Source organism: Schistocerca serialis, chromosome 12 (genome assembly GCF_023864345.2).
Source record: "Schistocerca serialis cubense isolate TAMUIC-IGC-003099 chromosome 12, iqSchSeri2.2, whole genome shotgun sequence".
Lineage (NCBI taxonomy): Eukaryota > Metazoa > Arthropoda > Insecta > Orthoptera > Acrididae > Schistocerca > Schistocerca serialis.
Genome location: NC_064649.1, coordinates 169529227 through 169555188, shown reverse-complemented (window position 1 = coordinate 169555188; position 25962 = coordinate 169529227). Strand labels below are relative to the sequence as shown.

Here is a 25962-nt window from a genome sequence, read left to right as displayed (position 1 = left end):
TTGCTGCTCTATGTGCACAAATGACGGAAGCCACATTTATTTACACCGATGGCTCGAAAACATCGTTAGGTGTAGGGAGTGCCTATATTGTTGGCGACACCCCAAATCACTTTCGGCTTCCCGACCAGTGTTCGGTTTATACTGCGGAGCTTTACGCTGTTCTCCAGGCTGTCCACTACATCCGCCGCCATCAGCGGATACAGTACGTAATCTGCTCCGATTCTCTCAGCTCTCTCATAAGTCTCGAAGCTCTTTACCCTGTGCACCCTCTGGTCCACCGGATTCAGGACTGTCTGCGCTTGCTCCACCTGGGGGGCGTCTCAGTGGCGTTCCTCTGGCTCCCGGGACACGCTGGTATCTGTGGAAATGAGGCGGCCGATATAGCGGCCAAGGCTGCAGTCTCTCTTCCTCGGCCAGCTATTCAGTCTCTTCCGTTTACCGATCTACGGAGCGTTTTATGCCGCCAAGCTGCTCATTTATGGCATGCGCATTGGTCAACACTTCCCCACAATAAATTGCGGGAAGTGAAAGCCCTTCCTTGCGCTTGGACCTCTTCCTCCCGAACGCGTCGTCGGGAGGAGGTAATTTTAGCTCGACTCCGGATAGGGCACTGTCTTTTTAGTCATCAACATCTTTTAAGCGGTGATCCTGCCCCACTCTGTCCCCACTGCTCTCAGCTGTGGACGGTCAGACACCTTTTAATTGAATGCCCCTATTTTAATCCGTTACGCTCCCGTCTACAGCTATCGCCTGATCTATCGTCGATTTTAGCAGATGACACGCGCTCAGCTGACCGCGTTCTACAGTTTATTAGTGACAGTGAAATGACGTCAGTCATTTGAAGTTTTTTTTTTTTGTGGACAACCAACCCCTTTCTATAGTGGACTTTTAAGCATTCCTTCTGCCTTTAGTTTCTCCAATTTTCTGACTATGTTTCCATTGCTGCTGATTTTAAATTTCGTTTTTTTCCTGTTTTCTACGTCACGGGCTGGGCGCTAATGACCATAGAAGTTTTGCGCCCTAAAACCACAAACAAAAAAAAAAAAAATCACCAGTTTCTGGCTTGAAGGTCGCGAATGACGTCCTTGTAGCCCCTGAGGCTGTCTCCAATGCCTTCGGCCGCTTTTTCGCAGAGGTTTCGAGCTCCGCTCATTACCACCCTGCCTTCCTCCCCCGCAAACAGGCAGAGGAGGCTAGGCCTCCTAACTTCCGCTCCTCGAATTGTGAAAGTTATAATGCCCCATTCACCATGCGCGAACTCGAAAACGCACTTGGCCGATCACGGTCCTCTGCTCCAGGGCCAGATTCTATTCATATTCAGATGCTGAAGAACCTTTCTCCTGCGGGTAAAGGTTTTCTTCTTCGTACATACAATCGCATCTGGATTGAGGGACATGTTCCCGCATGCTGGCGCGAGTCTATTGTCCCGATTCCTAAGCCGGGGAAGGACAAGCACTTGCCTTCCAGTTATCGACCTATCTCGCTTACCAGCTGTGTCTGTAAAGTGATGGAGCGAATGGTTAACTCTCGATTGGTTTGGCTGCTCGAGTCTCGACGCCTACTTACCATTGTACAATGTGGATTTCGTAGGCGCCGCTCTGCTGTTGACCATCTGGTTACCTTGTCGACCTTCATTATGAATAACTTCTTGCGGAAGCGCCCGACCGCGGCTGTGTTCTTTGATTTGGAGAAGGCTTACGACACCTGTTGGAAGGCGGGCATCCTCCGCACCATGCATACATGGGGCCTTCGCGGTCGCCTCCCTCTTTTTATTCGTTCCTTTTTAATGGATCGACAGTTCAGGGTACGTGTGGGTTCTGTCCTGTCCGACACCTTTCGCCAGGAGAATGGGGTGCCACAGGGCTCAGTCTTGAGCGTCGCTCTCTTCGCCATCGCGATCAATCCAATAATGGATTGCCTCCCAGCTGATGTATCAGGCTCCCTTTTCGTGGACGATTTTACCATCTATTGCAGCGCGCAGTGTACACGTGTCCTGGAGCGCTGTCTTCAGCGTTCTCTTGACCGTCTTTACTCCTGGAGTGTCGCCAATGGCTTCCGTTTTTCTGCCGAGAAGACGGTCTGTATTAACTTCTGGCGCTACAAAGAGTTTCTCCCACCGTCCTTACGACTCGGTCCCGTTGCTCTCCCAATCGTGGAGACAACCAAATTTTTAGGCCTTACATTTGACAGGAAACTTAGCTGGTCTCCACATATGTCCTATTTGGCCGCCCGTTGTACCCGTTCTTTAAATGTCCTCCGTGTTCTCAGTGGTCTGTCGTGGGGAGCGGATCGAACCGTCCTACTTCGTCTATATCGGTCGATCGTCCGCTCCAAGCTGGATTATGGGAGCTTCGTATACTCCTCTGCACGGCCATCCATCTTACGCCGCCTCAACTCCATACAACATCGGGGTTTACGACTTGCGATCGGAGCATTTTATACCAGTCCCGTAGAGAGTCTTCATGTTGACGCTGGCGAATTGCCACTCACCTACCGGCGCGATATACTGCTTTGTCGGTATGCCTGTCGGCTACTGTCAATGCCCGACCATCCGTCTTATCGTTCCTTTTTTGACGACTCTCTTGACCGTCAATACGGGTTGTATGTCTCTGCCCTGCTACCCCCTGGAGTTCGCTTTCGTCGCCTCCTTCAACACCTTAATTTTTCACTCCCTGCAACCTTTCGAGTGGGCGAGAGCCGCACGCCACCTTGGCTCCAGGCTCAGGTCCGCGTTCACCTTGACCTCAGCTCGCTTCCAAAAGAGGTCACCCCCGGTTCGGTCTACCACTCCCGTTTTTTGGAACTTCGTTCGAAGTTCATCGACATGACATTCATTTATACAGATGGCTCTAAGACCAATGACGGGGTCGGGTGTTCCTTTATTGTCGAGGCACAAAGTTTCAAATACCGGCTCCATGACCATTGTTCTGTCTTCACAGCTGAGCTCTTTGCCCTCTACCAGGCTGTTCTTTACATCTGCCGCCACCGACATTCTGCTTATGTCATCTGCTCAGATTCCCTGAGCGCCATCCAGAGCCTCAGTGATCCGTACCCAGTTCACCCTTTCGTACACCGGATCCAACGCTCTCTTCAGCAGCTGGTGGACGTCGGTTCTCCAGTTCGCTTTATGTGGGTTCCTGGCCATGTCGGTATCCCTGGGAACGAAGCTGCAGATGCCGCGGCCAAGGCTGTGGTCCTCCAGCCTCGGACAGCTTTTTGTTGCGTCCCTTCGTCCGATTTTAGCAGGGTGATTTGTCGGCGCATCTTATCTCTGTGGCATGCCGATTGGGCTGCACTTACCGACAACAAGCTTCGGGCCTTAAAACCTCTTCCCGTGGCTTGGACGTCCTCCTCACGCCCTTCTCGGCGGGAGGAGGTCATTTTAGCCCGGTTAAGAATTGGACACTGCCGGTTCAGCCATCGCCATCTGCTGACGGCTGCGCCGGCGCCGTTCTGCCCATGTGGGCACTTGCTGACGGTTAGACACATTTTACTGTCCTGTCCAGATCTTAACACACTGCGCCTCGATCTTAACCTGCCAAATACTTTCGATGCCATTTTAGCGGATGACCCACGAGCAGCTGCTCGTGTTCTTCGTTTTATCAATTTGACAAACCTCGCTAAGGACATTTGATGATGCTGTTTTTTAATCCTATGCCTGTCAGTCTGTCTTTTATCGTGTTTTCCCTTTTAGTTGTTGTGGTCAACTTGTGCCTCGCGGTGTATTCTTAGAGTAGTCAGGGCGCTAATGACCATTGAAGTTGTGCGCCCTAAAACCACAAAAAAAAAAAAAAAAACCTACTACGTTTCCTTCTCTTCCTTTTCCTACTGACGAATTCGTCACCCATGACTATTAAAGTTTCGTCTCCCTTCACTACCTGAATAATTTCCTTTATCTCGTCATACATTTAATCAATTTCTTCATCTGCAGAGCTAGTTGCCATATAAACTTATACTACTGTAGTAGGCATGGGCTTCGTGCCTATCTTAGCTACTACAAACAGCATAGTGAACGCATTATTGTGGCCAACCCGCACTCCTATTTTTTTATTCATTATTAAACCTATTTCATCACGCTATGTCTCTCATTTCTCATTAGCACCTTGTTGGCTGGGGAACAAATGAAGCCTTGAGCGCTAAACACTTGTACTGTTTCTCTTACGTAAGACGGACGCAGATTTATGGCGGTCTGATCTAATTTTTTACTAAATGTATAAAAACGTGTTCCGTCTGAGTGAAGTGTAAAAATAACTGTTACAACTTATCGTGACGACTCACGGGTGACTCAAGAGGACAATGGCTACATAAAAGAGCGCTCAATGGACATGAAACTGTACTACAATGACGGTAGATTTTTATGTCAAAACACAATGTACGATACGTTTTAGTTATAATAAATGTTCTGGAAATATTGAATCAGTTAGCAGCGCTTATTCCTATTATCTCCTCAGCAAAACGCATAATTAAAATGTAAATAATACTAAGATTACAGACACCAAGATCAGCAGTCCAACGTGCGTGTTAGATTGAAAAAAAAACTGTTTTATCGTCTTCTTGCATCAGCTTTAATATTGAATTTCCCTTTTTTGTCATGTTAGTTGTTTTTGCGCCCTCAAGAACTTTCTGATCCCTTAGGAAATTTTTTGTCATAGCAATAACTTCACGACCGGGTATGATCGTGTCTACGATCATGAAGTAATTAAAAAGACGATAATGCAATTTGCTTCAAGCCACGCGAAACTGCAAGTAAAGACTATTCAAATTTCATAATCCAATATCTTACGCCAATTGTCATAGGAATCATAGATTGACCATTGTGATTGATGAAACAGTAAGCGAAATCTCAAATTCTAACTTTTGCATTGAATAACATCATTTTTATTTTGTTACATCGCAAATCCCAAAAAAAGGGATGTTGTGGACACATGGCTTAGTGACAGACTAGGGTACTTGCACAGGTTTATCTGCCACCAAGTTCAGATATATCCCGAGTTTTCAATTGAGTATTCTTCCAAGGTATTCTGGATACAAAAGCAGAGAAATTACTATTCATAATTAGAGTACTGGTGAGATTAATGGATACTATAAATAATACAAAACCCTATTTGATTACTTTTAAAAACAATTATTCTTGTGTTTCACAAAGTCATTTTTCGAAAAAACGAAACAAAGTTTATAATAAATTGACAACATGGCAGACATTGTGATGCCAGCTTCACCCTTTCTGCGTTGTTGCCAAATTTATTCAAGATTGAGGCCATAGAAGTGGCAATGTGACACCGACGTCATGGTGGGAAAATAGGTTAACAGCGTTAGCTCAATAGATTTAACTCCAACCGTCCCCCAACCGTGAAAACTGCGGAAAATTCAAATTTATTGGTGGAAATATCGGATTTCGCGTGCTCACGTTGAGATCCAGAGACGAACTAACCTAGTTCACACAACCACGACCTCATCCAGCCCCTGCCTTCCCGAATCTTGAAATTGGTGCGAAATTCGCTCAGTCTGTCGAGCTGATGGAGTGGGAGTGTCTCACAATGGTAGGCTAATATAGCGTATGTCACACATTGTTTAAACAAAAAATAGTTCAAATGGCTCTGAGCACTATGGGACTTAACATCTGTGGTCATCAGTCCCCTAGAACTTAGGTTAGTTAGGTTTAAGTAGTTCTAAGGACATCACACACATCCATGCCCGACGCAGGATTCGAACTTGCGACCGTAGCAGTCACGCGGCTCCAGACTGTAGCGCCTAGAACCGCTCGGCCACACCCGGCCGGCATTGTTTAAACAATTGTATTAAGAAAGTTATTTCTGAAATCGCAATACACCTCTAACATTCTCTAAATTCTGTAAACAGAGTCGATTTAAACACATTTCATTACTTAGTGTAATAATGTGGCCCCTTTCACTACAAGAATAAAGTCACAGAGCCCACTAAAATAGATAAGAAACTTTCTCGTACCCCAGTGCAAGAGCCAGACACAGAGCTTACAGTGACAAAGTACTTGGTGTGTCCCTGCAGTTCTTGGTGACTGTCACACTGGGAATCCCCACAGCCTTCCTCCATCCTGGCACATGGCTACCCCTTGCCGTTTAACATGGACTGCACCCCCTGTGGGTCCAGGGATTAAAATAGGCCTGAGCTATACCTGCCTGTCTTAAGATGCGACTGAAAGGAGCCTCACCCATTTTGGTCTGTGTGATGGTCTGTGTGATGGTCTGTGTGATGGTCTGTGTGATGGTCTGTGTGATGGTCTGTGTGATGGTCTGTGTGATGGTCTGTGTGATGGTCTGTGTGATGGTCTGTGTGATGGTCTGTGTGATGGTCTGTGTGATGGTCTGTGTGATGGTCTGTGTGATGGTCTGTGTGATGGTCTGTGTGATGGTCTGTGTGATGGTCTGTGTGATGGTCTGTGTGATGGTCTGTGTGATGGTCTGTGTGATGGTCTGTGTGATGGTCTGTGTGATGGTCTGTGTGATGGTCTGTGTGATGGTCTGTGTGATGGTCTGTGTGATGGTCTGTGTGATGGTCTGTGTGATGGTCTGTGTGATGGTCTGTGTGATGGTCTGTGTGATGGTCTGTGTGATGGTCTGTGTGATGGTCTGTGTGATGGTCTGTGTGATGGTCTGTGTGATGGTCTGTGTGATGGTCTGTGTGATGGTCTGTGTGATGGTCTGTGTGATGGTCTGTGTGATGGTCTGTGTGATGGTCTGTGTGATGGTCTGTGTGATGGTCTGTGTGATGGTCTGTGTGATGGTCTGTGTGATGGTCTGTGTGATGGTCTGTGTGATGGTCTGTGTGATGGTCTGTGTGATGGTCTGTGTGATGGTCTGTGTGATGGTCTGTGTGATGGTCTGTGTGATGGTCTGTGTGATGGTCTGTGTGATGGTCTGTGTGATGGTCTGTGTGATGGTCTGTGTGATGGTCTGTGTGATGGTCTGTGTGATGGTCTCACCTCCATTTTTCCTGAAGAGCGAGCCAACTGGGGAAGGGGACCTTTCAAGGTGCATTGTGTCCATCATGCACTGAGACCAATCATGTCCTTCGTCAATGTGGATCTGCACTTCTGCTCGTTCTCCAACTGTTTTGCAGTCACCCTCCTGGGTGTGTACATTTCCATCACCTGTGCGGTATCACTTTCTATTCTGATAATCGACCTGTTTGCTTGCTTGCACCTGATATCGAGCAAGGTAGCCAGTCCGTTGTGGTGGGGCCACAAGTACCCTCTTAGTTGTGGTCCGCTGACCACACAGGGATCACTCTGCTGATGCATCTATTCCCTGGCATACGTGGGGAGGCAAGTCACCCTGGACATCTGGAGTCGGGCAATGGTTATCTGCATCCATACGCTGCAAGCCACCTGACGGTGTGTGGGGGAGGGTACCTTGAGTACCTCTATCGGTCCTCCCTTCTATTCCAGTCTCCTATTGTTTGTGGAAAGAAAGATTGTCGGTATGCCTCTGTGTGGGCTCTAATCCCTGGTTTTTGTCCTCACGGTCTCTTCACGAGACCTACGTAGGAGGGAACAATATACTGCTTAAAGTTTCGAGAACATACCTTCACCGAAGAGTCAACAGAAGCCCGTACCGAGCAACTAAGCGTCTCTCCTGCAGAGTCTTCCACTGGAGTTTATCCATCATCTCCGTAACACTTTCGCGATTACCAAATGATCCTGTAACGATGCGCGCTGCTCTCTGTTGGCTCTCTCTCTCTCTCTCTCTCTCTCTCCCCCCCTCTATCAACCCTATCTGGTACGGATCCCACACTGCTGAACAGTATTCAAGTAGAGGGCGAACAAGTGTACTGTAACCCACTTCCTTTGTTTTCGTCTTTACCATCGATTAATTTTATACGGTCATTGCATTTTAAAGCACTCCTAATGCCTACGCCCAGATAATTTATGGAATTAACTGCTTCCAGTTGCTGGCCTACTATTTCGTAGCTAAATGATAAGGGATCTATCTTTCTATCTATTTGCAGCACATTACACTTGTTTACATTGAGATTCAATTGCCATTCCCTGCACCGTGCGTCAATTCGCTGCAGATCCTCCTGCATTTCAGTACAATTTTCCATTGTTACAGCCTCTCGATATATTACAGTATCATCCGCAAAAGCCTCAGTGAACTTCCGATGTTATCCACAAGGTCATTTATGTATATTGTGAATAGCAACGGTCCTACGACACTCCCCTGTGGCACACCTAAAATCACTCTCAATTGAGAGAAATCTTCCGAAGTAAGAATGACATGCTGCGTTCTGTTGTCTAGGAACTCTTCACTCCAATCACACTATTGGTCTAATAGCCCATAAGCTCTTATTTTGTTCATTAAACGACTGTGGGGAACTATCGAACACCTTGCGGAAGTCAAGAAAAACGGCATCTACCTGTGAACCCGTTTATATGGCCCTCTGAGTCTCGTGGACGAATAGTGCGAGCTGGGTTTCACACGATCGTCTTTTTCGAAACCCATGCTGATTCCTACAGAGTAGATTTCTAATCTCCAGAAAAGTCATTATACTCGAACATAATACGTGTTCCAAAATTCTACAACAGATCGACGTTAGAGATATAGGTCTACAGTTCTGCACATCTGTTCGACGTCCCTTCTTCAAAACGGGGATGACCTATGCCCTTTTCCAATCCTCTGGAACGCTACGCTCTTCTAGAGACCCACGGTACACCGCTGCAAGAAGGGGGGCAAGTTGCTTCGCGTACTCTGTGTAAAATCGAACTGGTATCCCATAAGGTCCAGCGGCCTTTCCTCTTTTGAGCGAGTTTGTTTCTCTATCCCTCTGTCGTGTATTTAGATATCTACCATTTTGTCATGTGTGCGACAATCTAGAGAAGGAACTACAGTGCAATCTTCCTCTGTGAAACAGCTTTGGAAAAAGACATTTAGTATTTCGGCCTTTAGTCTGTCATCCTCTGATTCAGTAGCATTTTGGTCACGGTGTCTGGACATTTTGTTTTGATCCACCTACCGCTTTGATAGAAGACCAAAATTTCTTAGGATTTTCTGCCAAGTCAGCACATAGAACTTTCGAATTCATTGAACGCCTCTCGCATAGCCCTGCTCACACTAAATTTCGTTTCGCGTAATTTTCGTTTGTCTGCAAGGCTTTGGCTATGTTTGTTTGGTGTGAAGTTCCAGTTTTCTAACTCGGTTATTGTACCACGGTGGCTCTTTTCCATCTATTACGATCTTGCTTGGCACATACTCATCTAATGCATATTGTACGATGGTTTTGAACTTTGTCCACAGATCCTCAACACTATCTGTACTTGAGACAAAACTTTTGTGTTGAGACATCACGTACTCTGAAATCTGCTTTTTGTCACTTTTGCTAAACGGAAAAATCTTCCTACCTTTCTTAATATTTCTATTTACGGCTGAAATCATCGATGCAGTAACCGATTTATGATCGCTGATTCCCTGTTCTTTTGAAAGTTTCACCTGTTCTACTGTCACTCAGGTTTTCTTGTTTTATCAGTGAGACACCCATACTGTAAATGGTTCCAGTAATCTGAGCATATCTTTACAAAGTCATTGAACGACACGTTCGTTCCGACATGTGCTAGGTAAATGTGTTTTAAATTGAAGTTGTCTTATTTGAAGGCTATAATGAGGTTTGTGTTATCCCTAAAAAGCTGTTTGGTGATTCTGGAATATGACTTAGAGAAAATAAATCAGCACCCATATGACGACCGAAACAGAAATATTTTCGAATCTGGTCTTTGTTTTCCACGGTAACATCGTCAAATATGAAGACGGTGCTACCGCTTTCACTGAATGTCGTGTATGTGATATCCCTCCCCCTGAATAAGCAAAAGGATTCCGTTCTTCTAATTACGTGTACAGTATTTACCAAATACAGCTTTTTGACATGCAACAAATTCAGTGCGTATCTCCCTCAAGCCAATAGGCGACTCACAGTACGCTGGTTTTTCACACAAGCATTTCATCTTGATCTAGTTCTCGTTAGGTTTAGCGGCCATGTGCCAACAAAGGTGTTGCTTTAAATCGTCAATGAGTACACAGTGCACACGCAGGGAGTTTGAATCGTTGGTTGCCTAGCATAGAGTATGCATACAATGATGTAGTCTGTCCAGCTCAAGACCTATGGCAGAGTGCATCGTATAATTTCATAACTGAGGGATGTCAGTGAAATTGGATGACAGTCATGATACAAACACATAATGCACAAATACTTTTATCTGTTGTAATAGGAAGTGTCACACCAGTAAGGCGAATGTCTGGGGGAGAACGAGTTGGATAATACTCTGTAACCAAATGTAGTCATCTGCTGATTGAAAATGTGTTAGTGTCAATTTCAGAGTTCCACTGGGATGTTGTGTTGACTCTTGAACATCCCTATATTGATCAATGTCGTCCCTTAGGAATTCACACACAAACTGCTGAGGTCATGGGTCGCTAGTCTTACACACTACTTAGCGTAATTTTGTGTACGTGAGCCTGATGGCTGGTCGATCAGCGATCGGCTTATCTTTGGCGCGTCCCCGGGTATGAGCATCTTTGGTTTTTCGGCTGGGGCGCGCGGGACGGCGAGAGGCAGTCGGCGAGAGGCAGTCGGTTTGGGGCGGCCGGTGAGACTGGCGGAGTGGAGGCTCGGGCGTAAGGTAGGTTGCTTCTTCCTTCTGGCAGCCACCGCGAGCGGATGTTCGGCCGGAATGTCTGCAGTTTGTGGTGAGCGTAGTGTGGACGAGTACTCGTAGGATGTGCTCCCAGCCCGACTCTTAGCCTGTGTTATTTGTGGGTGCCGACCCCCTTGTCTGTTACTGCTTCCGGGTGTCCTGTAAGATTTCTGTGGCATTCTGTGTTTCTGGCTCAGCCTAGAAAGGGGGAAGATTTGTAGCTCAACTGTAAAGGGGGCTGTGTTCGATTGGACATCTTTTGGAATTCCTTAATGCTGTAATTTAAACAATTTCTTTTTTATATATTCTTTCAGAATTAGCACCTGTTTCTTTGGGACACTGCAGTTCAAACAGGAGTGGCGTAATGTTAATGAGTATTTGTTATTCATGAAATGAAGTTTATTTAATGTCTCGCTGTTTTCTGGGGCACGCATGTTATTGAACTCATTTTGAAGTGTTCTGTCAGGTGAAGACTGCTCCCCACTTCAGTGTATATTCTTTTTAGTAGTATTGTAAGGTTTTTTGGATATTTGTCAGTGGGGTGTATTGATTCATTTTGTTTGTTTCTTTTGAATTATGGAGAATTGTTTAGTTTATCTGGTTACTGGCTTAACTCGCGCTTCGCGCACTAAATCAGCTGATATTGAAATTGATATCAAACAGATTAAAAAAAGACAGATTCAGATGTAACTTCATTTATGTTGTTTGACATAAATGTGTTGGATTGACCTTAATGAATTACGTGCAGTCGAAGTAAGGGACCCAGTCCTTCATTAGTGCTTAACAGTGGCGTGTGGTTCGGGTTGTGAACCCCGTGCTCGGATCAGTATGGACAACAAACACCCGAACCTCCGGCGGAAAGGGCCACGCGATTCGTGTCATGGCGCCTCTAACCTCGCAGCCACTACGTCAGCATTGGGAGAAAAAGGTCGTTAGAATGAAATAAGGGAAATCAGAGCTCGCACGGCAAGATATAGGTGTTCTTTACTACTGCAATCTCGAACAGAGCACCGAAAACACGAATTATTGTGGAGGTGGTTCGATGACCCCTCTGCCAGGCACTTACGTGTGTAGATGTGTAGTAGTTTTGTAACCTTCGTATATGTATTGCCATCTACGTCATCTCTCCAGAGTGTATTTGGTAACTGTTGTGTTTCGAAGGGACGCTGATACTTGCACACGTCGTATCAACAGGTGCCACATATGCCTGTCTGTGTTTCCGCACCAGTCACAGATTTGCCCCACTTGAGCAGACACCACATCTTCCTCGGCCTGTTGCGATGCTGTTGAGGGTGATATCCCATATATATATATATATATATATATATATATATATATATATATATATATATATATATATATATATATATATATATATATATATACGTTTCTGGACACATCCCCCTGGGTGTGTTTTGTGGTCGGATCTTAGCTGGAGGCGTGTGAGGAGGGAAGAGGTGGCTGCCTTGGCGTGGAGACAGTTCGGCTCGGCTGGGGTTGTTTGCGTCTGGACGCAGAGTGGGAAGGCCGGACCGTGATTTTGCGGTTAACAGTGTGGACAGCAGCGTGGTGAGCCGTTTAACTTGATTCGCAAGGGGAGCAAAATCTCGCCTGTTGTACTTTGTCGAGCCTGAGTTTGAAATACCTTCTATGTGCGGCGGGATGTCATTTCGTCCTCCTCTCTCTCCGTCGCTGGGATTGCTATCCTCGTTGACCGTCCCACGGATGTATATCGATGGGCTACGCTGCTCTCCGTACTCTACGAGACGCCGGTGATGGAAGTGCGTCGTTCAGTGGCACGTTAGTCTGGGTGCTTAATGTTTGATCTTCAAATGCATACTCTTAAAGTGGCACTCCTTAGTTTGCCTTGTTCAGTTACATTGGGGTTTATTTTGTCTTGCGGTGCTTCCGCTTTCCGTTAACGAAGGTTAAGCTCGTTTCGGCACTCCGTACGACGCTTGGCACCTCAGCAGGCGGGTCGGAGCCACCTTCGCGACTAAAGGGAAGCCTTTGGACTGAGAGGTCTCGTGTTTTGCATATTGTTCATAAATTGTTCTTTTGGTATTAAGTTGGCTGAGGTTTCTTATGGATTTCCCGGCATTTGGTCTGTTGTCCGGCCCGGGCTAGGTCTCGTTATTTTAAAAGTCTGTCCTTGTTTTGGCTTAGTACGATTTTGGTTGACTGCCTGGTGGTTCTGGTAGTACACCGTTTGTGTGAACTGCTTCACTGGGGAGCACTAATCGGGCCATTCTAGGTCCTCTGTATCATGCAATGATTTTATTATTTTGAAGTACCATTATCACTTAAATGATTTAATTCTTGTTGCGTTAATTGCAACTTGGGTACTGACAAATTTAGTAGTGTAATTACGGAAGATTTAATAGTAGCACATTCCCCTTTACCTGTTTCGTAGTCTGTTAATTACCGAAAGACCTTAAGCTCGTTGTCATATGTGATTTTCTTAAATTACTGTATTTTTGTCATGTTATTGTTTTTTAATTTGCCGGTCACTGGTGTAGTGTTCAAAGTATTAAAATGTTTCAGGTAGCTGTTACTTGGGTGGAACACGCGGAACCGCACCGGAGAGAGTAGTTGCGTGCGTTACGTGTCCGTTGCTGGCGCGGCCTGGTGTCCGTTGTTTGTTTTGGTGCACCTGAGTTAAGTATTGTGTTGCCTCCTCCCTTGCGGCCCCATTGTGTTCTTCTCATAAACATTTCCTTCTAGGCTTTTTAGTTAATTTTATGCTAGTATATTAATTTCTTACATTGGTAGCATTATGCGGCCTTCATTGTGCACACCGTTTGTCATAGCGGAGTTGATGTGCCATTGTAATTTCTTAAACTCCATTGTGTGTGCCCTTTGTGATACATATTGTCATAACAATTTCAATATGGCAATTATAATGTCTCATATATCATGATGTGCGTGTGTAATGGTGCAATAAATGGAGGCATGAAGGGCGCCAAAAACAGAAATAATAATCGTCCTTTCTTGTCGCTATTGGTACGCTATCCTTGTACTTCTGTTGGTAAGCCACAACAGAGGGTAATCCAAATTGCCTGAGGGTGACCATATCCACGGGATTTGCTCTGGGTGTAGGGAAGTTTCAAGTATTGTGGAGGACAGTTTCGTTGCCAACAGTGTTCCTATTAATCGACGGGATTGAATTCAGTGTCCGTGAGAGTCCTGGCTATGATAAGAGTGGGATGCCTCGATCTTTGCTGATAACACAAACCTTCCAGCATTGAACGAAGTCTTCTTCGCTCTGCACGGAATACAGTCTTCTGGTATTCGCGCGCTACTGCGTTCTTCCAACTGGTATTAGGAAATGGATTCATTAAGTTCTATGTACAGTCTGACATAAAAACTGACCGCCAGCCGCCCGCCACAGAGACTAAGTCCGAGTCGTTCAGTTAAGGTGGCCAATAAAACTGACCGCCCCTGACAACCAAGTCCGGCCATCTGCACAATCTGGCAACACTGTAAGATGAGGAAGAGTTGGGAGGAAGTGTTGTCTACTTCCGAGTCGATACGGCTGGAGTAAGCCCGTGGTCTTGCGCTAACCGTCGTGCATTGTAAACTTCAGGGTCGCATGTTCGCGTCCAACTGATTTTTTTTAATCACATTTCGGTCTAAAGTTATGAGTGATTGAACATCGAAGACAATTCGCTTAAGATTCTACCACCCGCAGTAACAAGTATTCCAGAAACAATTCCGCAGTACAGCTCGTGGCTGCGTCGCGATCACAACAGCTTACGCTCGGGCGTTTCCTGGCGCTGCAGCGGCCACCGGCCAGACGCCACCCGCCGCCCGAAATTCGGCGCCGCCCAGGTGAACGCGGCGCCACGCTCTCAGTGTATATATCAACTGTCATTTTCGAATTTGAAGTTCTAGTTATCATCTTGCAGTTAAGCATAGGATTTTGCATACCTGAAAATCATGAACTACAGTTAAACGTTGTGTTGCAGATGTTACTCCTTTTTCCACTTGCAACTCAATTTTACAATGCTTACTTTTGGTGTAACAGAGGGGTGAATGTAGAGGAGGCAGCTAGAAAGATGTGAACTGTGCGTGGAGCGAGTGCCTTTGTTGAAACAAGAATATCTTTTTCTGGCGTATTTTTCCCAAAGATCGTTCTGGCATGAATGATTTTCCACATTAAGGAAGTCTCGACTACTGATGTATGTGACAGATTACCAATTTACCATCATGCGACATTTGCATTCAACAGGCAAAGTTCAGAAGTCTGGTGTACGAGTACTGCATGCTCTAATTCGAAACAACAAAAATCAACGTAGTGCCTATTATTGAACGTCATCAGGTCGCTCATTGAGCATTCCTACGCAGTACTGTTACTGGTGACGCGTTATGATGCCTTTATCGCTGACTTCCTACGAAGAAATGAAAGGCTGAGCCCCACCAAAAGACGTAGACTAGAGCAAAGAGTATTGTGAACATAATATTTTACATTTCAGAGCTCCATAAGTGTGTTATGGACTACGAATTCTGCCCCAAGGGGTGTGCGCAACACAGCTGGAATTTGTTGTCAACAACTGAGACACCTTTTGGTCGCAGTGTAAGAAAGTCGAGCAACAAAACTACATCACCTGTGCTACTGCATGATAACTCATTCTGTTGACTTGAGAAACAAAACTATCCAGGAGATCGAGAGACTACTTTGCTATCAGACACTTGTATTGATACGGAAGTCCTCTCTCAAGCACTTGTCACTCTCGTCATACATTCGTAAAATATTACCTTTCCCGCTCTTGATCGATCAACCGTCAAGGCAATTCATTTCTAGACGACAATTCCTTGCAACTACTATGGTTTAATGACATCGTTAAAACAAGTAGGTTTCTACTGGCGTAGAATTTGTGAACCGTTGCATTGTCAGATTGTTGTAGATATCGTGAAAGAAAATTCAGCTGCTGATTACTAAACGCAACAGTAATCGTCAAAGAGAAATTAAACTAATAGTAAAGTGAATATTTTATTTGCATTTTCCAATACAAATTAAATTCAGCTTACTACAGAAACATCACGACGGTAGTCTATCTTAATAAAGCATTAAGTTCAAAAATGGTTCAAAGGTCTCTGAGCACTATGGTACTTAACTTCTGAGGTCATCAGTCCCCTAGAACTTAGATTTAACTAGTTCTAACCTAAAGACATCACACACATCCATGCCCGAGGCAGGAGTCGAACCTGCATCCGTAGTGGTCGCGCGGTTCGGTGGCGTTCCTCTGGCTCCCGGGACACGCTGGTATCTGTGGGAATGAGGCGGCCGATATAGCGGCCAAGGCTGCAGTCTCTCTTCCTCGGCCAGCTACTCAGTCGCTTCCCTTCACCGACCTATGGAGCGGTTTATGTCGCCAAGTTGCTCATTTATGGCATGCGCATTGGTCAACACTTCCCCATAATAAAGTGCGGGAAGTGAAAGCCCTTCCTTGCGCTTGGACCTCTTCCTCCCGAACGCGTCGTCGGGAGGAGGTAATTTTAGCTAGACTCCGGATAGGGCACTGTCTTTTTAGCCATCGACATCTTTTAAGCGGCGATCCTACCCCACTCTGTCCCCACTGCTCTCAGCTGTGGACGGTCAGACACCTTTTAATTGAATGCCCCTATTTTAATCCGTTACGCTCCCGTCTACAGCTATCGCCTGATCCATCGTCGATTTTAGCAGATGACACGCGCTCAGCCGACCGCGTTCTCCAGTTTATTAGTGACAGTGAAATGACGTCAGTCATTTGAAGCTTTTTTTTTTGGGGACAACCAACCCCTTTCTGTAGTGGATTTTTAAGCATTCCTTCTGCTTTTAGTTTCTCAAATTTTATGACTGTTCCCATTGCTGCAGGTTTTAAATTTCGGTTTTTTCCTGTTTCCTAAGTCACGGGCTGGGCGCTAATGACCATAGTTTTGCGCCCTAAAACCACCAAAAAAAAGTCCCAAGCTGAGGCATATTACAAGTGTTAAAACCACTCAGGCAGATTTATTTTTTAATACGTAAAGTAAGTTGCTAATAACTTTGAGTGTGAGGTTATTGGAGTTGGTTTTAAATATAGTGTAGTTAACATAAAGACCAACTAATACTTCAGTAATCCTGCCGAGATAAAGTTTAAGGGCGAACACCTAGATCGTGAGGCCAGTATGAAGTCTCAGGCACTGGAAAAGGAATTGCAACTAAGTTTAAAATGTATAGGCCCTATGTAACAAGTGACTGGATTGGAGCAAGCAAGTTGAACAATTCACAGCGGTTTTGTGTCACCACCTCCTTCAAAATACAGCTACATTTAGGGAATAACATATGCATAAAACAGATATTAAATTTTTTCACATTGAAATGGGAGTCTTTACCCAAGTTGAAATGTTAAACTTCATCTCCAAATTTAATCTTTCTAATAAACTTGTCTGCAGCCCTTGCTCTTAATTTGGTTCAAAGAAAGACACTGGGTGTTGGAAAGGTACATTCTCACCCTGTGAACTTACCTGCAACTGCAGGAACAAACTTCATTAAATTCTTCAGTTTTAGCTTTGTAAGAGCCTTAGCAAGTGGTCTCGGGAAATGCTAGTGCGTACAGTGAGCAGTGAGTGGCTATTGCAGGGGATATGTGCTCATGGTCACAGTCAGATGGCATTTCCTGAAGCTGTTCAGTAAATTGTTGTTGTGGTCTTCAGTCCTGAGACTGGTTTGATGCAGCTCTCCATGCTACTCTATCCTGTGCAAGCTGCTTCATCTCCCAGTACCTACTAAAGCCTACATCCTTCTGAATTCAGTAAATTATAAGTGTGCAAATATGTGGTGGAAGCTACTGTATTCTGTTGAAATTCAAATAGATTTATCTATGGTTTTACATGTGGCATTGCCAGTAAATATTAAATCATATAATGTTGGTGTAAATACAGTTACATTGTTATGTAGACAAGCTGTTTCTTCCACATACTTAATTCAGTGTTTAAAGTTACACAGACTGCAAATATTTAAAAAAGTTACAACTTGCATTATTACGACACATTTTTAATAAAAGATCTGTGTTATAGGAAGCATTTTCCTTTTGGTATTTATCTACAATATTTTACTGACAAATTCATAAAAATGAGCATTTGCTGAGCTGGAAACTTCTCTTGCATTCTGGCATTGGCCCACGGTCTGAACGAAAACCAGCTCCTCAAAACTGTGTGCAGTTGTTTTGCTACATGTAAAATATTTTATGTTGCAGTCTTGAGGGATCCTTCCCCTCCTCCTTGAATCTTGGGTTCGCCTCGTCAGGTTACATGAAACATTTGTACATGTTTGTTTTGCTCATACTTGTACAACATTTCACATGCCCCACATACTATTGGATGAGTAATAAATTCTCAACAGTTTTAGTCCTCTCAAAGTGCAGGTGGCTCTTTTAATTGCATTAATTAAAAGTTCTAAATAACAGAGCAAAATTTGCTAGTTGGGATGGTTCATTTTTAGCAGGAGACAGGAACGTACATGTACATATATCTACAATCAACAACAAAAAACGAAAATAATCACTGCATTTGGAACAAATTTTTCAAACTACCAAACTTGCATGGGTTCCACCGCTGGTCATGGCTCTTTCTGGTTTTTTGGTCTTAAATTTGGTTGGTATTCTTTGCTCATTCCAGTTTTGATCAACATGTTTTCACAAAGTTTATTATGTAAAAGATATCACACAACAGATTATAGTATGTCTACATCATCACACATAATCAACTGTTATTACATACATAGCATTTTTTTTTCCTTCAGCCTAAGCTCATGTAATATTCTAGATAGTATGCCTGTTATTTTTCAAGTGAGGACAGTCAGTCAATGATAATCCAAGTCGAGGTGATAAAGATAATACTTCCAGTATTTAAAGTAGGTTTTAGTATAAAGAAATGCTATGTTTCAGAAATAACTTACATTCACTCACCATTTTAATCATTACAAAGCTTTGTGCCTTAATGGTATCAAATCAGTAACTGTGCTCCATCCAAGTCACAGACATATTGCTACCAGTATGACCTGTTCCTCTGTCACCTTTCTGTAGACAAATGAATGAACAAATAGTTGACGATCTATAAGATTTAAATGTAGTAGTGGGTGATGATGAAATTCTGGTTAAAAATGTGGTCTCTGAAGCATTAAATTGTTAATTACTGTGCATGTATCAACAAAACTAAATCTGTGTTTCCAACAAACAGAAACTAACATGATAACAAAGACCATTGATATCACTTCCAAGACTGGCATAAATGTGAGTTACATCTCTAGCATCAAAAGATTGACAAAGAAAACACAGTGAAATACTTGCAGTAAGTGAAAAGTATCTGCAACAAAAGATAAATGACTTGTTTGTCATACACTGTGGGCTTACACTATAAAGGCTCACAAAAAAAGTAAATTTTAGTAAGGATTATGCTCTGTTATAATGTATTGCACTAACATATCATTCTTCAATATTGTTTTGACAGATCAACATATACTATAACACTTAACTTTGCACAGTTACAAAGTGAATGAAATAAAATGTTTGGGCTCCGATTCATGTTCCTAGTCATATCCCATACGTCCTAAATAACTTATTCTGGCAAAATTATTCTTAGCATGAATTTAGCAAAATGTAAAATATGTGAGCATTTTGGTGTTTCATAATCATCATAAAGTTACGTGGTCTTGTTTGCTTTCATAGAGGTAACTAGGCACTTTCAACACAACCAAACCTCACACAGGTCCAGAATTTTCTGCAACAGAGTGTACGCATGTAAGAAACATATTGAAGAGGATAATTATTCTTGTTCATGTACAACTATTCTGATTATGAGCAGTTTAACAATGTACTGCGTTCTAATGATGTATCACTTACCAGCAACAGTGTCTAATCACAGGTACCATTGGCATTCAGAAATATTAGTTTTTCTGTATTCGATGGCTTGAGGTGGGTTCTTCTGTCTTTTATTAAATGTCCTGTGCCTTGTGAGAGGGTCTTCGCAAAAACTGAAGTTGCTACAACATTAAATCTCTCTTGGACTACTTTTGCAATGGTTTGGCGTGGTGGTAACAAAATCAGTAAATATGCCCAAGGATCTTCATTTCTACTGGTGACTGAGCTGTCAACATGCCTTTGAACCTCTACAATAGCACATGACTGTGCATGTTTCACTAACTTATCAAATATGCCCCACACAGAGGACTCAGTTGCCAAATTATTTGGCTCAACAGATTGTGAACGCTGAATACCTACTGGCCTACATTTTTCCAGTTTCTGGGCAACAATATTAACTGTTTCTTCGTGTTGTCTGCTGGATCCACGTTTCAAATTGCTGGCATTTCAGAACCAGGGTAGCAAGGGCAATGGATTTGCTCTGCTCAAGATTCGAAAACCGGTTTGTAAGGCCCTCTTTCAGTGCATCAACATCTTTCATTGAAACTTCATGCAACTGCATTTCGGCTATTTCGTCACACACTGCCAGAAGGCCACGTGTCAGGACTATAACCTGAAAATTTAGACAAATATGCTAACTACACAACACATAAGAAAAGTACACAATAAAATGACATTGAACGTACATGAGCCAAATAAAGTAAATTATTAACTTACCAAGCTGCCAGTTGGGTACTCCTCTGCACTGAGCTGCCTCGAAACCTGCTCAAACGGTTTCAAAATCGAACAGAGTGCGGAGCAGATTTCCCACTCATCATTTGACTGTAACAGGCCCACAGAACTTCCGTCACTAAGGGCAACTGTATTTTTCACTGCCTCTGACAATTCAACAATACGTTCCAACATAACAGGGTTGAATTCCACCTTGTGGGCAAGTCCTGGATCAGTTTCTTGATGTTTACTTTGCCACTGTTCTGTCGGCATGTTAAGAGCCGTGCTGTTGCACTGCTGCTCCTCCTTTAAAAAAAAAAAACAACTGTTGTGACTTTCTGAACATTTGTAAGTGCATCCTGCACAACTAAATTAAGAGTACGAGCATAACAACCAAAATGTTTCCATTTGAGAATGGTGGAAACAGACAATGCACCAAATATGAAAAATGCTGTGACCACCATTAAAATTTTGTCACCAAGACTGATTAAATTTGTAATTTTAAAGCTGTGTACAAATTTGTACTGCTGGAATGCAGTCATTTCAGTGGTGCCGATACCAGCTCAGACTATAATCTGAATTGTTCATTTATGAAGTGTTGTTAAAGTTACTCGGCTGTGACTTGACAGATTTCTGGATGTCAGCTTCTAATGAGACAGATTGTCTTTATGCCTTGCAGAAGCAAATGAGAAAGTACAAAAAAAGATGCATGTGCTGCTGGCAACATCACGTTTGTTACAGTCCTTCTACTCGGTATTTCATAAGCGGCATTCAGTGCATGTACAAAACTACGAAATCCTGAGTATTATCACTGTAATTATTATTTTATTACCATTATGTTGTTGTTGTCTTCAGTCTTGACACTGGTTTGATGCAGCTCTGCACGCTACTCTATCCTGTGCAAGCTTCATCTCCCAGTACTTACTGCAGCCTACATCCTTCTGAATCTGCTTAGTGTATTCATTTCTTGGTCTCCCTGTACGATTTTTACCCTCCACGCTGCCCTCCAATACTAAATTGGTGATCCCTTGATGCCTCAGAACATGTCCTACCAACCGGTCCCTTCACATAAATACTTGAATACATAAAAGCAAAATATAATTATGCAACACATGGACGACGCCAATTGTATGGATGTGGTGTGCGTACTGTAAGACCTTCGGTACAGACCCCATCAGATTATTTGACTTGCCGCTCTATCCCCCCCCCCCCCCTGCGGGTCCGGGGGTTAGAATAGGCCCGAGGTATTCCTGCCTGTCGTTAGAGGCGACTAAAAGGAGTCCCTCCCCCTCAAGGGGTAGTTAGCGCCTGCGTCCGGAGACGGACGGTTCCACGACCTATATTTGCGGACAATTTGGTTTTTCACTTCTGGTTTCTTCCTTCCTTTGGTTGGTTCCTTTCTTTGTTCTTCTCCATCTCACTGTCTTACTTGCCTCCTTCTCCTTGCCTCCTCCTTGCCTTCTCTGGTCTCCGCCTCGGCGTTTGAGACAGTCTGTCCTCTCTCTCCCTCTCCCTCTCTCTCTTCTTTTTCCTCTTCTTCCTTCCTCCCTGTGCGTGCCTGAAGGCCGACCCACGCACTTCCATGTGTAGCCGGTGACGGGGTAACACGTAATTCCCCGCCCTGGGTAGACATGTAAGGCACGCACGTACCCCCTGGTAAAGGCCAGGCCCAGGGAGGGGTGATTGCCTGAGCTGATACCTTCTGACCATGCCGATTGGTCCCTCCGTCTGTTTCTCGGGAGGTGTGACCTGAGGTGTAAACATTCACCTAAGGCGGGAGCGCCCTCTGATAGGGTCCCCACAAGGAAGGAGCGCGCTATCGGAGACGCTGGCAATCATGGGGGATTCCTCCGCAGTGGATTTCTCTTCTCCTCTCTCGACGTCCGCCCACAAACGGAAACTTGACCAGCCACCAGTGACAAAAGTACTACCGCCTGCCCCACCGTTCCTCACAGTTTCTCGATCTGAGGACAGAAAGGATTTTTCTTCTGTCAACCCTTTCGTTATCCAGAAGGGCGTAGATGCCATACCCGGATTTGTCAAGTCTTGTACCAGGTTGCGTAATGGTACCTTGTTAATAGAAACTGAGAGCGCCTTTCAGGCACAAAAACTGCTTCGGGCCACACTCCTGTACACGTTCCCTGTCCGGGTGGAGGCTCACCGCACTTTGAATTCGTCTCGTGGTGTGGTATACACTAGATCACTCGACGGATTGACTGACGAGGAGATTCAGTCTTTTCTCGCTGAGCAGGGCGCGACGGCTGTCCATAGGGTCATGAAAAAGGTCACCAATGACCTTGTAGTGACCCGGACACTTTTCTTGACCTTTGATAGTATACAGTCCCCGTCGCGCATCAAAACGGGCTAAGAGGTTATTTCTGTTCACCCCTATGTCCCGACACCTATGCGCTGCTACCAGTGTCATTGTTTTAATCACACTCGCCAGTCTTGTTCCAATGCGTCTAAATGTGTCACTCGTGGCAGGGATGCCCATGAGGGTGACTGTCCACCTCCGTCTCCTCGTTGTGTGAACTGTCAGGGTGACCATGCAGCGTCCTCCCGCGACTGCCCCATCTACAAGGAAGAACGCTGTATACAGGAAATTCGGGTCAAAGAGAAAGTGTCCACCTCGGATGCTCGCAAGCTATTGGCTAGTAGGAAGCCCACGCTGCTCCCAGCGAGGAAATACAGTAGTGTCCTCGCCTCTCCTCGGACTACCAGGGAGGTGGCAACCCAGACATGCGATCTGACCTTCAGCACCACGGTCGTCCGTTCGGCCAGTGCTAAGATCGCGCGGTCGACGTCTCCTCTTCCTCCCATCACCCCTCAGACACAAGCACCTTCATCAGCTTCTGCCAAGACGAAGACCCAGAAGTCAGGCCTTCAAGAAGGAACCGTCCCGTGCAGACTTCCTCCGTACCTCGACCTCCCAGCCTTCGACCGGTACTTCCACTACACGTCCTTCCAAAAAGGCGCATAGGAAGCACAGTTCTCCTTCTCCGGCACGGCGCATTTCTTCTCCTGCGCCACCCAGCGGTTGCCGCCCCAGGCCGTCATCCGTTTCGCCTGGCCGCACCGCTGGTAGCCGACCATGTGGCCGTTCACCGGCGGAGGAAGCTCCCCCTCCCGGCCATCTTACCAAGATGGCCGATGCACCTATAGAAGCAATGGACGATGACTGTCCGCCTACTGATAGCGGCGGCAGTGCTCGCTCGAAGCCAGGCCCTCAGCGGCCTTAGAGGTGACCCCTTCTTTCATCTTAGTTTTCTTCTTACGATGGCACTTATTCACTGGGATATTCGCAGCATTCGCTCCAACCGAGAGGACTTGAAGTTGCTGCTCCGTTCGTCGTAGCCCTCCAGGAAACGAAGCTATGCCCATGCGATCAAATTGCCTCGGCACACTACACCTCTGTGCGTTTTGACCTACCCCCTGTGGTAGGTATTCCGGCTCATGGAGGGGTTATGTTGCTGGTCCGGGATGATATTTACTATGATCCCATCACATTACACACCGGCCTGTAGGCAGTTGCCGTTCGAATTACTCTCCCCACTTTTATATTTTTCATTTGTACCGTTTACACTCCATCGTCTGCCATTACCAGGGCAGACATGATGCAACTTGTTGCTCAGCTACCTGCACCATTTTTGTTAACTGGAGACTTCAATGCCCACCATCCCCTTTGGGGCTCTCCAGCATCCTGCCCGAGGGGCTCCCTGTTAGCAGACCTTTTCAACCAGCTCAATCTTGTCTGCCTCAATACTGGCGCCCCCTACTTTTCTTTCGGACACATCTCACACCTATTCCCATTTAGACCCCTCTATATGTACTACCCAACTTGCACGCCGGTTTGAGTGGTATGCACTTTCTGATACATATTCGAGCGACCACTTCCCGTGTGTTATCCATCTCCTGCAGCATACCCCCTCTCCGTGCTCATCTAGTTGGACCATCTCCAAAGCAGACTGGGGGCTCTTCTCTTCCAGGGCGACCTTTCAGGATCAAACCTATACAAGCTGCGATCGTCAGGTCGCACACCTCACGGAAGTCATTCTCACTGCTGCTGAATATTCCATCCCTCACCCTACTTCTTCTCCACGTCGCGTACCGGTCCCCTGGTGGACTGCAGCATGTAGAGACGCTTCGCGTGCTCGTCGACGTGCTTTACGCGCCTTTAAACGCCACCCTACAGTGGCAAATTGTATCAATTATAAACGATTACGTGCGCAGTGTCATCGTATTATTAAAGAAAGCAAGAAAGCCAGCTGGGCTGCTTTCACAAGCACCTTCAACAGATTTACTCCTTCTGTTGTCTGGGGTAGCCTGCGCCGGCTATCTGGTACTAAGGTCCACTCACCAGTTTCTGGCTTGACGGTCGCGAATGACGTCCTTGTGGCCCCTGAGGATGTCTCCAATGCCTTCGACCGCTTTTTCGCCGAGGTTTCGAGCTCCGCTCATTACCACCCTGCCTTCCTCCCCCGCAAACAGGCAGAGGAGGCTAGGCCACCTAACTTCCGCTCCTCGAATCGTGAAAGTTATAATGCCCCATTCACCATGCGGGAACTCGAAAACGCACTTGGCCGATCACGGTCCTCTGCTCCAGGGCCAGATTCTATTCAGATGCTGAAGAACCTTTCTCCTGCGGGTAAAGGTTTCCTTCTTCGTACTTATAATCGCATCTGGATTGAGGGACATGTTCCCGCATGCTGGCGCGAGTCTATTGTTGTACCGATTCCTAAGCCGGGGAAGGACAAGCACTTGCCTTCCAGTTATTGACCCATCTCGCTTACCAGCTGTGTCTGTAGGGTGATGGTTAACTCTCGTTTGGTTTGGCTGCTCGTATCTCGACGCCTACTTACCAATGTACAATGTAGATTTCGTAGCCGCCCCTCTGTTGGCCATCTGGTTACCTTGTCGACCTTCATTATGAATAACTTCTTGCGGAAGCGCCCGACCGCTGCTTTGTTCTTTGATTTGGAGAAGGCTTACGACACCCGTTGGAGGGCGGGCATTCTCCGCACCATGCATACATGGGGCCTTCGCGGTCGCCTTCCTCTTTTTATTCGTTCCTTTTTAATGGATCGACAGTTCAGGGTACGTGTGGGTTCTGTCCTGTCAGACACCTTTCGCCAGGAGAATGGGGTGCCACAGGGCTCAGTTTTGAGCGTCGCTCTCTTCGCCATAGCGATCAATCCAATAATGGATTGCCTCCCAGCTGATGTATCAGGCTCCCTTTTCGTGGACGATTTTACCATCTATTGCAGCGCGCAGCGTACGTGTTTCCTGGAGTGCTGTCTTCAGCGTTCTCTTGACCGTCTTTACTCCTGGAGTGTCGCCAATGGCTTCCGTTTTTCTGCCGAGAAGACGGTCTGTATTAACTTCTGGCGCTACAAAGAGTTTCTCCCACCGTCCTTACGACTCGGTCCCTTTGCTCTACCATTCGTGGAGACAACAAAATTTTTAGGTCTTACATTTGACAGGAAACTTAGCTGGTCTCCACATGTCATATTTGGCTGCCCGTTGTGCCACTGAGAACACGGAGGACATTTAGAGAACGGGTACGTCGTGGGGAGCGGATCGAACCATCCTACTTCGCCTATATTGGTCGATCGTCCGCTCAAAGCTGGATTATGGGAGCTTTGTATACTCCTCTGCACGGCTGTCCATCTTACGCCGCCTGAACTCCATACAACATCGGGGTTTACGTCT

The 25962-nt window shown here is 45.4% G+C and overlaps 1 protein-coding gene across 1 annotated transcript in view; it reads right to left on the bottom strand.

The window, feature by feature from the left end:
- The window catches only part of LOC126428029 (protein piccolo-like), a 50559-nt gene extending 30033 nt beyond the window's left edge, over positions 1-20526 (bottom strand). The window contains exons 1-2 of the mRNA XM_050089908.1: positions 20260-20526; positions 20043-20155 (exon numbers count right to left, since the gene is read on the bottom strand). Of these exons, the coding sequence (XP_049945865.1) occupies positions 20043-20155; positions 20260-20526 (380 nt within the window). The remainder of the gene's footprint in view (positions 1-20042; positions 20156-20259) is intronic.
- Positions 20527-25962: the final 5436 nt, after the last annotated feature.